The sequence below is a fragment of the Paroedura picta genome, chromosome 1, assembly GCF_049243985.1.
Source record: "Paroedura picta isolate Pp20150507F chromosome 1, Ppicta_v3.0, whole genome shotgun sequence".
In the NCBI taxonomy this organism is placed as follows: domain Eukaryota; kingdom Metazoa; phylum Chordata; class Lepidosauria; order Squamata; family Gekkonidae; genus Paroedura; species Paroedura picta.
In genome coordinates, this window is record NC_135369.1 from 114,523,758 (window position 1) to 114,537,560 (window position 13,803).

A 13,803-nucleotide genomic window follows, 5' to 3' on the forward strand; every position below is an offset into this window, starting at 1 on the left:
GAGATCTCTCGCTGTTACAACTGATCTCCGTGTGATAGACAATTCACCTAGAGAACATGACTGACTCTATGGTATTGCACCTCATTTAAGCCTCCCTGGGCCACAGCCTCCTTAGGCTCCACTCCCAAAATCTTCGGGTATTTTTCAACTCTGAGCTGGCAACCATACACACTGGAAAAGCCCATGGACTGTGTCCAATAGATTATATTTCTTAACAAAGATTAGTTACTGCATTGTTGGTTATTGTGAGCCTATCAAAAACTAAAATACCCCGATGAGAAGGGAAAATTAAAAGACATATTCTAAATGGTTGAGAGCTTATTACAGTTACCCTTGTAAAAGAAGCCTTTCAGTGTCACAGTATATAATGAAAATGATGTCATGATCTGGCAATTTCTGTTTAGTGCTGACATATCCATGTGAAGCACAACTCAGGATTGCCTGGATGTAAATATAATAGGATTCTTATTTGAACTTCTGAAAACTGTCATTTAGGAAACTTGTGGTATGGGAGGTCCATAAATAGCTTGGAAAGCTATTTTTTTAATTTTATTTTTTAATGCAAATTACACTGGTTAGTCCAAAAAAAATCACTTTTGTTAAAAATACATTCAGAATAAACAAATGACTATCAGAAAAGAAAACATTTGGATTATTAACACTTGCTTTCTGAATAATTAGATTTAGAACAAAAAAAAAAAATCCCAGTCTAGAAAAATAACATTCTTCACTAGATTTTGAAGATACAGATGTACAATTCAACAGTATTTCAGATATTCTTACACTACTGTGCTCTAAACTCTTTCCATACCAGGTGTCCACTAATTTATACACTAGAGTAGTCAACAATCCTGATTTATTTTTATGGTTGTGATTTTAGTTGCAGTATATTCAAGTTTGAAGGCCTAATACAGACATAGTGTGTGTAAATGTTACCGTGTCATGTTGTTTGGAATATTTAGAACCTTAATTTAGAATCTTAAAATATGCTCAAGAAAACTCAGGATGATTGCTGTGGATTCCAGCCTTCTCCTTCTCCTCCTTTTTTCTATCACAGCAGAACCATAATTTCATGAATGTGCCTTGGAAGAAAATGATTGCCACTTTCTTCAGCAATCTCTCCTTTGTAATTCAGGCAGCACAGAAGTATCAGCTGTCTAGCATTGCCACTTATCCAGAACGGTGGGGAACCTCCCAGTGACACTGTCCATCCCCCACTGTTCCTCAATGAAGAGTATTGGTGGTGGTGAAGAGAATGGGAAAGAAAAATAGCACATGCATATCTCTTCCTGTTTCAGAACAGGAAGTGATGTCATGATCAAAAAGAACTCTTTTTTTGCACAACAAACGTAACTATTCTCCACTCTTACCAGCAATTCTTCAGGCCATTTTTTTTTTGTTTGAAACTCTCTGGTTACACTTCAATGTTGCTGTCAGCTATGATCAAGCCTGCACTCTTATGTAGTTGCATAAGACAGTACAAAAGTTGTTGTACTTCTTATGGGCATCCTTGATTCTTATGGGTATCCATGGGAACTATGGAAACATACTTCTTTTTCCCAACATACTATTATCTCATACCAGATGTATCTCTATTTCTAATACACATGCATATTAGTGGGCTCACATATTCTAGATAAGGCCCACTATACAATTTTCAACTTCTTGCAACAGCTGAACTGCTGCCTGCAAGACAGGATGTGTTCCAGGGTATGGAACGTGGTGTGAACTGATGACATGTTGCTGGCTAGCCATATTAATTCATTCAGCATTGATCCATAAGCCTCATAAACATTTGGTGATATGTAATGAATGAAGTCAGATACCGAAACTCTCCTGTATAAAGGATTATATGAACAGAAACATACAATTTGTTATTCAACATAATTAGGATTGTTAAATGTTTTATAAGAGTGAACCACTATACAAGTCAGAATGATGGATCCTCCACAAAACTGTAGTTAATCCTGTTCCTCCTCCTTGATAAGCAGATATGTAAAGGCTTACATTTGAAGGCATTAAAACCCTAGATGAGACTTTCTCAAACAGGATTCCATGAAACCCTGGGGTTTCTTGACAGCCCTGGAAGGCTTTCCTGAATGGGTGGGAGTTAATTAATTTTAATATATTTTTTACAATTATTAAACATTTATCAGGTGATATGACCATATATAGTCATGGTGACCTGCTTTCTCCTCCCAACATGGCCGATGGGCCTCAAGGGGTAGAAAGGGGAGGGGCCCCAGATGGGCATGTACACAACTATGCTTCCCTACCATGTTCTGTATGATTACACCACTTCTGAGGTTTCTTGAAGTCTGAAGAATGTTTCAGTGGTTTCTCAGTGGTAAAAAAGTTGAGAAAGGCTGCCCACGACTGCAAGCATTTGGGGATGAACTATCAGTGAGGGATCAATAAGCAAATCCATCACCTTCTCAATCTAAGTGCTAACCAAAATATGGAGGGGCACATCTCAAAATCTTCTTAGTGAAGAATTACTCATACAAGTTTTTCAACTTAAGTAATGATGGATAAAAGCCCCTACCCCAAAATGATATTAAGTACTGGGGAAGTGAAAATAGGGTTAAGGATCCAATTTTCATGCTTCATAATCCAAGTTAAATCCACTAATGGTAAGTGAATTTCAAGTTTATGAGAAGTTACTTCAGGTCTAATGATGGACCACCAAATATTGAGTACCTATAGGAGCTATACCAGTGTAACATCATTGATCATGATGTCATTCCAGTACTGCAACTGATACAATGATGCAAATGCTGAAGATCAGGACAGTTGATCTTACAGACTTGACAGTTTTTTATTTCACATGTGCTATCTGAAAACCAGTATACCATGCCATTATATCCATGTTATTTTGTATTTTATAGTTAATTATGCTCACTTCCACTTATATTGTATCAATATTATTTTTGTTGCTGGAACCTGACAGATGTGTTTATTTCTATAATGACTGTTCTATTGTCATCAAGATTTATTTCTGTGATATATTATACCCATGCAGAGACACCAAAATGGGGGAGGGGGGAGGCAGACCAACTGAATGGACATAGTTATCATTATGCAGTTTATAGGCCACACAGAACACACACACTTCATAAGCACAGAAAAGAGTTGCTTGATAAAGATTTACTGGGCAATTTGCCCAGTCCAAGAAGAACTAATGCCTTTTAACTGTTTCTGGCTGATGTTTCTGTGTCAGTTTTCAGTAAAAAAAATGAGGATTATTCAGATATCTCCTCCCTCACAAAAGCCTGAGCAAATAGTCCCCTCACTCAATGACAAACCACTGAAGTGGCTGAATTTACAGCTCAAATTCAGAACGAAATGGATGCACCTAGGCGTTGAGATTATTTCATAAACACACTGACCTACTAGTAAAGTTCCCAAAGGCATCTTGTTGCCAACTACATAATAGCACAGGTTAGGTTTTTTTTTTAGCCACAATAATACAGGAAGTTAAGATACACATTCTAACACACAATAGGTTCCCAAATACCACAAAAAGTCTTCAAAAATATCACCAATGGAACTACTCCCACCCCAACTTAAAAAAACAAACCAACCAAGAAAGGTCTTATATTATCCAGAGGTTTTTTTTTTCCTTTAAAAAAAGCTTGAGTAGAATTTCCAACTGGAATTTGTTATAAAAGAGTAAACATAGTTAATACATATTTAGTTGGCCTCTGTTGATAGAAATATGCAGATATCTCTGTCATTAGTAAAAGACATAGAGTCACTTATAAAAGCACCCAGAGTGCCGTAAATAAAAACAGTGGAATTAAGGAGCACTGTTTTTGTTGTTTCTTTCCAGATGTTGGTAAAATTTCCTTTCCTTGCATTTCCCAACTTCCCCAAGAGCGCAATTCTTCTGTATGTATTTTAAAGCGTTGACATTCTGGCCACTCTGGCAGCTTCACAGTAAAGCACTTACTCTCTGGTGATTTTCTTACACCGCCGACTCTAGCAGAAGCAGAGTCTATTACCTGACACAGCCTTAGAAATCTTTTAGAATTAATGAACAGCATATTGAGCCTAAAGGAAGTTGCTTAAGAAAGTCCACACTGAATTTTTCTGATGTGCAACTTAGGATGGGTTAAGGCAAGTATGTACTATTCCAGCCTTCAGGGCAAACAACCTGCTGTCTATTGATGTCCTGTCTCAGGGTCATCACAGTAACTTCAATGTTTATTAAGAAGATGTGGCTCCAGACAGAGTACAAAAGAACCTCAGAAAGAACCACGTGGAGGAGATGGGGGAAGAAAGGTGATAGCAGCCAGAAGATGGCACCACTGCTTCTCTGTTTGAACTTTCTGTATGTAAATTTGGAGATTCCAGGATGAGTGAGAAGGACTCTTGTGCACTCTCCTCTGGGCTTGTTAGGAAGAGAGGCCTCAGTCATCAAGTATGCTTGGCCCTGTATGTACTGAAACAGAAAAAGTTGGGACTTCTTTCATTCTTTGCAACTCACAGGAGGCCATGCTGGAATAAGTCCTTGAACAGGTGCTTCGATTCAATCACTTGCTTTACTAGTGTCACTTTGACCTAAAAGAGAACAGTTAAAAAGACAATGATGCTTTGTCAGAAAACAAGTTAAATTATACTTCTTCACTTAGAATTTCTCCCACCCACAAGTTTAAGGGGGTATGGTCTGAAAGGAGTATGCATCTGAAGAGAAATGGTGGGTAATAAGTACTACTACTACTACTACTACTACTACTACTACTACTACTACTACTACTACTACTACTACTACGTTCATCTTCAGAGAGCAATCCTAGCTCGTCCTGAAATGACATCATCCTTGCCAATGATAAGAAGCAGAACACAAGGAGTGGGGTTTAAGGTGCCAGTACTGTCTTGTCTACCCAACAGGTGATTAGACACTCTGAGCATTGAAACATAGGAAGGAAAGGAAGAAGGCGAGTGTCCATATTAATTCCTGACACTTCCTATTCATCAGTGGAAACTCTTGGGTTCTAAATCATCCTCTAGGCCTTGGGGTTACTCCTGTTTCTGGGGCTCACAGGGCTGTGATATGCAGATATTTGACCTGAGTCTTTAGGAAACAGCATTCCACTGTTGCCATTCTGAGCTCATGCAAATATAATAAAGAAATAAGGCAGCAAGTTCCTAGGATATAATGACCTCTAGAGAGCACTGGAATAACAGTAGGCCATTTGTGAAATAAGAATATCAAGACAAATTATAGATGGCCTGTCCTGGACAGGAGATTACCCTAAAAAGTAGCTACTAACAACTTCTAATTTGATCAGAGCATCACAACATCTCCCTGGCCCTAGAGATGGCAAGGCATTCAAGAATTACTGAATCCTCCTTTAATGGCAAGCTCTTCTGGAGCAATTTTTACAATGTATTAGGCATCAGATATTATATATAGTTCTGCCTCTTTTTTCAATAAAAATGTTTATTCTGAAGAGCATAAGAGATTGGCACTATTGTTGCTTCCTTATTTCAGTGTCCCCATGCTTCTTAAGATTCCCTATGGTAGAAAAACACTCATGCAGGTTTTCCCCCCCCTACAGTTCTAATATTGTTATTAATATTCACTTTTAATAATTCAGTGCAATGAGATTACTGCTGAGGTTCAGTTACTGGGCATTTCCGCACATCACAAAAAATAGCGTAACGCCACCTGAATGGCAGAGTGCTAAATATTATTGCACCTCCGGCCATTCCTCACCTTGCCATCTCACTGTAGTCTGCTACCTTTTCATGCTTCTTACCCTCCACAAGCGCTGCTAGAAATAGCAGAAGAGAGCAATGCAGTTTATCTGCGATTCTCTTCTGCCTCTCAAACAAGCCAGGAAGCCAATCCCCTTTCTTTTTTTAAAAGATCCTCCGATGCCTACCAATTTTTTTAAAAAAATTAATAGTTTTCTGTTTAAATAATCATAGATGCATAGGCATTTAGATGGAGAACTATATTTTTAAAAAACTTGGTGGGCATCGCAGGATTTTTAAGAAAGAAAGAAAGTGGACTGGCTTCCTGGTAGATGCATAGTATGTTTTATAATGCCACCCCTTATGGAATGATGAGTCTTGAAACTTCAAAAATTAATCTCATTCCTGATTTTTTTGGGGGGGGGGGTCTTTAGAGAGCCATGCTTTGTGTCAGAACTTCAGGAAAAAAATCTTTTTGGCTTTGCCTGCACGCTTGTATGCCTATTAATTGCTCCAGGCAGTTCGCTTAAAAAATAAAATCCCATCCCCAGGAGAAGGAAGAGGGAGGCAGGTGCGAGGGCAGGACACTGGAGGCAGAGATAGCATTTCTTCACCTCCATACATTTCTTTGGCATGTAGTGTGCTGGTTGTCCACTGGGGGAAAGCACCAAGTTGCATTTTAAAATGGTAGATTTAGCGTGAAATTTGCTGACCGAAGGCGGGAGGTTGGTGATGTTATGAGGAGTGCCCGGAATATAGCATCTTCTGGGGTAAGTATCAAGATAAATTTATGGCATGTCTAATGGCTCATTGTTTTTACTAGCAATTCCCTTTTTTTAGATAGCAAAGCACATCAGATGCAACAATGAAAATGGACAAATATATCACCGCTTATCAAACCACTTCTTAGGCACAGCTTAAGCATCAATGCATGACAGTTTTGTTTGAAATCGGGAAGTAATTCCACCGCAATTTCCCCTTTTTATTTGAAGAGAGAAATACTCCCGCCCCCAGTTCTTAAGCCTCAGAGTTCCAGAAATCTCATTTAAAATATGCATGTTAGTTCAAGCAACCGCCATTGTTTCCCTATGTCAATGTTCTGAACTCCAGGAATGGGGGAACCTTGAGATCTTCTTACTCTTCCTCCCTGTGTAGCTGTTACACTCTGAGGAGGGGAGGGGAAATGATTTGGAGGGACATATTTTTCTCTCTTGGGACTCATTGGTAGCCACAAAAATTGCAGACTCTATCAGAAGGGCTTGAAGAGGGATTTGCCGCTCAAGGGAATACTTTTGCGCCGAAGAAACACCAACAACCACTTTATGGCATTAAACAGGCCACAACTTTTATTGTAACAATAGAGCGTTGACCAGCATGGGGGAAATGGAACCATCCCTCTTGTGGTCCCCTGGCCACAAGGCAGCCAAACGTTACTTCATCAGGTATGCACGAGGCCCTCCGGCACCTCACCGGGCTCCCCATGCCCCCAATGCCCTGATGGATAGAATGGGGAGGTGACCACATTTAGGGAACCCGTTGAGGCGTGAACCTCTGCCGGGTTCCACGCCATCCAGAAATGCAGATCTGCCGTCCCAACTCATCCTCCATGAGTGATGGCCTCCCGGCTCCGCTTACCCACAGCCTCTTACGGAGGCCCCCACACAAAAGCATGCCAGCACGCAGGCTGGGATTGCTTGCCAATGGTTCCTCCCCCATGCCCAAAACCCACAAGTTGTGACAATAAAGATTTAACAATATTCCAAAAAACATTTTTTATTGACCCCTAATGACATCAGGGAGGGAGGGTGGGCAATCGCGACAGCAGAGAAGTGGGAAAGAGGCAGAAGCCTCTTAGCCCCTTCCCTATAAGGCACGGGCAGAGGAGGCTGGAAAGAGCCGAAACGGCTCTCTCCTCCCCCAGCCGTCCTCTGCCGCACTCTCGAGTGCTGCCCCAGGGCACACTGGGACATGTAGTCCCTGCCCTGTCTTTCTTTGGCGAGGGCTTCCCCACGACAGCAAATGCGCCCGGGGTAAGTCCCACTCGCCCAAAGAAGTGACTGGAGAAGGGCTAATGCCAGAAACTGGCATTTTACAAGTGGTTTCAGAGACCTCTTTTGCAATGAAACTTTGCCTGACTTTTTCTTAATTCAGTTTGGGGAAGTTTATCCATGGCTATAATTGAAATAGCCATATAATTGAAATGAGATGGTACACTGAGTGTTCTCCATGAGGTAAGAAGTAGTGAGTACAGAGAAAGAACAACCAATTGATGAGAAACAGACCAGGAAACAACAAAATGGAAAGCAATCCAGAATTCTTAATGTTCCTCCTGTGTTTCCTTGTGTTCAGCTACAATCTTCAAAATTTATATTGACTTATTTTGCCCTACAGCTTCAACTTTCTTCCCAGCTGGTTTTAGTAAGCTCTGTAAATGCAATCAGCCACTCTTGAAGCAAAGGACATAAAGAGTATAGGATAATATCTCAGCTAGAAGGCTCCATATGTTGATGGCAAGGTATAGTTTATGAAGGAAAAAATGGGATTAGAATTGCTCTAAGTACCAAGGAGCTATAAACAGTAACTGGAAGAAATAACATTTTGCAAGTGTACAACACTTTGACAAAAGTAAAAAGAAAGATTTCTTTGGGCAAATACAGGCGAGAAACTATTTTGGACCATGTTTCACAAGTTTGGTGCCTGAGCATCATGACAAGATCTGTATTTTATACACTATTTTGCCTTGTGGAAGTGCATCAGGGGCAATTCAAATAATATGGCCCTCAGCATGGAAGTCTCTGAAAAGAAACTCTTGCATAGAGTCTTTTTTATAATGAGTGGCTACGGCTCAGTGGTGACTTGGCTACATGCCAGAAGCTCTCACAGTCATTTCCAGTATGGAAATCTCTGATATTAAGAATGATGTTTCTCTCTCCAAAACTACTTCATATTGCTTCTAAGTAGACAATATTGAACAATAGGCTGACTTAGTAGGAGACAGCTTCCCATGTTTGTTTGGATTGCCACTCTGTGGAATTTCATGCAAAAAAAGAGGGCCAGTGTGATACCGTGGATAGAGTGTCAAACTAGAATCTGGGAAACCTTGATCCACAGTCTGGCATGAAATTTAATGGATAATCTTGGGCTAGTCTGTCTCTCTCAGTTTAATACTGTTTTAGATTGGAGGGCTCTTATGACTATTATAAATTTTAGGCAAGTTTATGATTAGTTAATTCAAATAGTTTTGTTCAAATACTTTGTCCTTCAAAGTGTTGTAAACTCTCAGGTACATGTTGTGTAAAGACAACATACATTTAAACAAATAGAAAAAATAGACAACAAAATTCAAATTCTTGCTGTCTTTAATAAAGGTCATATTTTGCTTGGTGCTGGAATAGTCATCACTGATGAAGTTTTCATATTACACATTTTCTACTTGGTTTTTGTTTTTGTAGAGAATGGTAATGTTATGTGAAATAATATTTTTATTTGCATAACAACCCTATTAAAATAGGTAACTATGCCAATTGCATCAAATATATAATCCATTTACAATGTTTATGTGTCCAAATTATGCATCTTCAGCTATTTTCTCTTCTTGTGGTAATAGATTAAGAGGCATCTTTGATGCTTATTTTAAAAGAAGTGAAAAACAAAACAAAACAAAGTCTTATCATCTGAACAGATGAGTTTTCTCATCATTGTGTTAGTTTTTTTCCAATACAGTATTGTTTTCTACCAATACAGAATCCATGCATTAGAAACCAAATTGAGCACTTCTGCCAACTATGCAAAGATTTTACAGGGGTCTGGACTTTCCAAGCACTTACTGCTAGATGTCTTATAAAGCCTACACTTTTGACTTGTGAATTCTGAGGAACAAGAATACTACATGGTAAAATCAATTTGTCTAGCCATTTATGACTAATTTTCCTTCAGAACTTCAACATGAATGAGTGGAATGAGCTCTCACTTTCAGACTATTCCACTCTGTCCTAAATCCAAGACCTCAGGGGGTACTGTTATACACTGAAGCTTCTCCATGCAATTCAGTGGAAGCAGCAGTGAAAGTGTACTGATGTTCTGTAACCACCAAAGAGAACTGTAGATGTGTGGTGTGCTGGGTGGAAGCACCAGAGCCTGCACAACCAGAAATCCAAGAATCTCCTGATTTAGAATTTGTTTCCACATTAAGATCACAACGACTAAGTTATAATAATATATTAAATGTCCAAGGAAATACAAGTCCTAGCAAGATATCAAAGATGAAGGATTTAATGTGCAATGCCTAAAATACTATCAATTAGTTTCAAAGTTAAAGGAAACAATAAATATTGAAGGTAGAACTTTAAGAGAAAAGCAAAAAGACAATTTATTACATTGGATTTATAAGTTAATACTTAAATTTTGAAACAGAAGAACAAGTGAAAGCATGCATGATTAAATGGATGCAAAACTTCAGAGAGCAAATATCTATTTCACAATAGGAATGTTTGTGGGATAAATAAAGTATTCAGCCATTCAGATGCTCAGAGAAAATTGGTTCAAAATGTTTTTAGATGGTATATCACTTTCAAGGACATTGAGAAGATGGATAAAAATTGTGCTGGAAAATGTTGAAATATCATGAAATAGGCAGAACTTTTAACCATATCTAGCTGACTTACAAAAAGGCTAAAAAATTCTGGAAGGAAATACATGGAAGAATGCAAAATATATTAAAATTTAATTTTCCAACAAATCCTAAGGATATGCTATTGGGAATACTACCCAACAAATTACCAAGAGTTTTGGAAGTGATATTATTATTATTATTATTATTATTATTATTATTATTATTATTATTATTATTATTATTATTATTTCGATTTATTTCCCGCCACTCCCAAATGGCTTGCGGCGGGTTACAATGTCTTTAAAAACCCATTAAAACTCCCATTAAAAGACTTTAAAATGTCACAACATGGCAGCACAATAATAAGATCCCCTTCCTACCCCCATTCCTAAAAAAAAAGGGGGGGTGGAGGAGAAGGAGGTCAACGATGTTCAAGAAGCCCGGGGGAGAGCAGTCGATGTACCCCGGCAGCCCCAGCCTCAACCATAGACCTGGCGGAAGAGCTCCGTCTTGCAGGCCCTGTGGAACATTAAAAGGTCCCGCAGGGCCCGCAGCTCACCCGGGAGCTCATTCCACCAGGTGGGGGCCAGGACCGAAAAGGCCCTGGCCCTGGTCGAAGCTGGGCGTGCTTCCCTAGGGCCGGGAACGACCAGAAGATTCTGACTCGCAGAGCGCAGAGCCCTGCGGGGGGCATAGGGCATATTTGAATATATGGTGACTGCAGCTAGAACTATTTATGCAGCAAAATGGAAAAGTTGTTTTTCCAGTCTTAAAACACAAAACGCTAAATGGCTGAATATGCTGCAGTGATGAAATTAACACCATGTTTGAAAAACAGAGGAAAGATGGAAAGTTTACTATGAAAACCAAAGCTAAAGAAGTAGAGTTGGTTTTTATACCCTGTTTTTCACTACCTGAAGTCTCAAAGAAGCTTACCATCACCTTCCCTTCTTCTTCCCATAGCAGATACCCTGTGAGGTAAGTGGAGCTGAGAGAGTTCTGAGAAAGACTGCTCTGTGAGGACAGCTCAAATTGGACTGTGACTAGCCCAAGCTCAGTCAGCTGGCTGCGTGTGGAGGAGTAGGGAAGAAACCTGGCTCACTATATTTAACTACAAAACTACACGAGCTATAGTGATAAGCTATACTAAAATCATCTATAGTATTAATTGTCTTTTTTTGACAACTAACATACATTGAATTACTGTCTTTAATTGTATAAAAATCTTGTTTTAATGCTGATGTGAATTTGTGGAGATAATATGATGTATAATAGAATAAGCAATAACAATGAAAGTATTAATATAGCAATAGCTTATTAGGAAAGTAATATATGTTGAATTATTGCTCTGACTGGTATAACGATCTTTCATTTTAGTGCCAATGTGGATTTGTGGCGATAATACATATCTTTAAACCGCTCTGCGGGAGCGGTAGAAATAAAGCCCTAAGGGCCCTTGAGGTGGGCCCTGTCCGGGATGGGGAAGGGTAGCCATTGGCCCCTTCCCCCTAGATTGACAACCGGAGGGCCCAATCGGCAGGCGCAAAGCGCCTGTCGATTAGGCCCCCCAGTTATCAGTCTGCTGCCAGGGGGCCAATCGGCCCCTTGCCCCTGACTGATGAGTTGGCAGGCGCTTTGCGCCTGCCGATTGGGACCTCCGGTTGTCAATCCAGGGGAAAGGCGGGCCCCCCACGTCGCCCGCCCTGACCGCCGCCATTACCCTGCAGGCAGGCAAGGTAGGGGGCATTCAGGGCGGCCCTCCCAGCTTCAGCCCGGCAAAGGGATAGCCTAGCCGCGGCACAGCCGCGGCCAGGCTGTCCCTTTGCCGGGCTGGAAGCTCCAGACCCGGCCTGAAGCCAGCCGGGCCTGTCGGGCTTTCTATGCGCCAAAGGAACAGCCCGGCCGTCGCGCAGTGGCGGCCGGGCTGTCCCTTTGACGCGCTGCAAGCTTCGGACCTGGCCTGGAGCTAGCCGGGTCCGTCGGGCTTCCTGCACTGCGCCCGCCCCCGCTGCCTTGTCCACAACCCTCTACATGTCCATTTTTACAAATGGGCTTTGTCACTAGTAATAAAATAAACAGTAACAGTGAAAGTATTAATATAGCTGTAACAGCAGCAAACCTTTGTTCAAATTTAAATATTGTCAAGAGTTGAATGAGGAGGAAATGAGGAAAATTATGTTAAAAATCTGACAACACGAGAAGGGTGATACTTAGATGCTTTTCAGCCTATCTTTTTACAATATTATATATGATGCATAATGTATAATACTTTTTAAACTGTCAAGATTACGTGTTACATGCTTTTCTAAAACTTGAGTCACAATGGAAATGGATGTTTATCATAACTTAAAGTTGACTAGTCTAATAAAGTTGACTAGTCTGTGATAGCACAGTCTACATATCAGTGCCATCAAGTCAAACATCATAGATAACAGCATTTTGTGTGTGTGTGTGTGGAACACTACAATTAGCAGCTTACTATGCCTTGAATTTAAAATATAAACACTGGCTACTTTCTACCATATTTCCTCAACAACTGGCAAAGCACAAAACATCTTTGACATTAAGTACTCACATGTACATGGGCTGTAATTGTAAATGAGACGTCTTCTGAGGGCCTTGATAGCCGTAAGAGTCAAATCCACCTATGAAATCAACTGAAAGAGGAGGAAATTGCTTTCATTGCTGAAATCATTCCAAGAAACAATCTTTACTATTAGAAACCAAACAAAACCAAAAGCTTCTACAGACATTACTTTGGGTAGATTTACTGAATAGTATATTAAAATTCATGCAACTGACTGTGCAATCCTATGTAAACCACTGAAGTCAAACTTTAAGTCTATGTAGTCCTTATCTTATAGATGCCACACTTGGGTTGCATTCCCTACTTCCAAAAGCCATGTGCACACGTTACGAGGAATCCATGTACTATCTGTGCACTGTGCACACTTATTTATTTTATTACATTCCTGTACTCCCCCCTCCCCGCCGGTGGCTCGGGGTGGTTTACAATATAAATTCATAGTTCACAATTTTTGGTACATTATATTTTTTGGTCAAACTCGTAAACTTGTAATTTATAAACATCTGCAACATGTAACATAATCCAACAGTTAACATATAACTATATAAACTGTCACTTGATGAGGTGGCTGGACTTGTGTTGTATCAGGTGGTGTGTCTGGTGGGGGAGGATTGTAGGGGGCCCCAGTTGATGATATTGGCTCATTGGCCTCAACCGAAAGCTTGGTGGACGAGATCTATTTTGCAAGTCCTGCAGAACTATGCTAGCTCCTGCAGGGCCCTGATCTCCTCTGGAAGCTCATTCTACCAGGTAGGGGCCAGGACAGAGAAAGCCATGGCCCTGGTTGAGGCTAGACATGTTTCCTTCAGGCCAGCCTGTTGAAATTAGTCTAGCGTAATGATCTCAGGGAGTCACAGAGAGGGAGTTCCTCAGGTACACTGGGCCCAGAGTGTGTATGGCC

General features: G+C 40.3%; 1 protein-coding gene across 7 annotated transcripts in view; it reads right to left on the minus strand.

Moving 5' to 3' along the window:
- Positions 1–523: 523 nt before the first annotated feature.
- NKAIN2 (sodium/potassium transporting ATPase interacting 2) overlaps positions 524–13,803 on the minus strand; it is a 760,233-nt gene continuing 746,953 nt past the window's right edge. For 4 of the 7 annotated variants that reach the window (XM_077300430.1, XM_077300422.1, XM_077300405.1 and 1 more), the window contains 2 exons: positions 12,891–12,972; positions 525–4,563 (listed from right to left, as the gene is read on the minus strand). In XM_077300430.1, coding sequence (XP_077156545.1) covers positions 4,554–4,563; positions 12,891–12,972 — 92 coding nt within the window. In that variant the 3' untranslated portion in view covers positions 525–4,553. Of the gene's footprint in view, positions 4,564–12,886; positions 12,973–13,803 lie in introns of those variants that run through there. The other 3 variants (XR_013224835.1, XM_077300384.1, XM_077300395.1) reach the window with 2 other exon arrangements.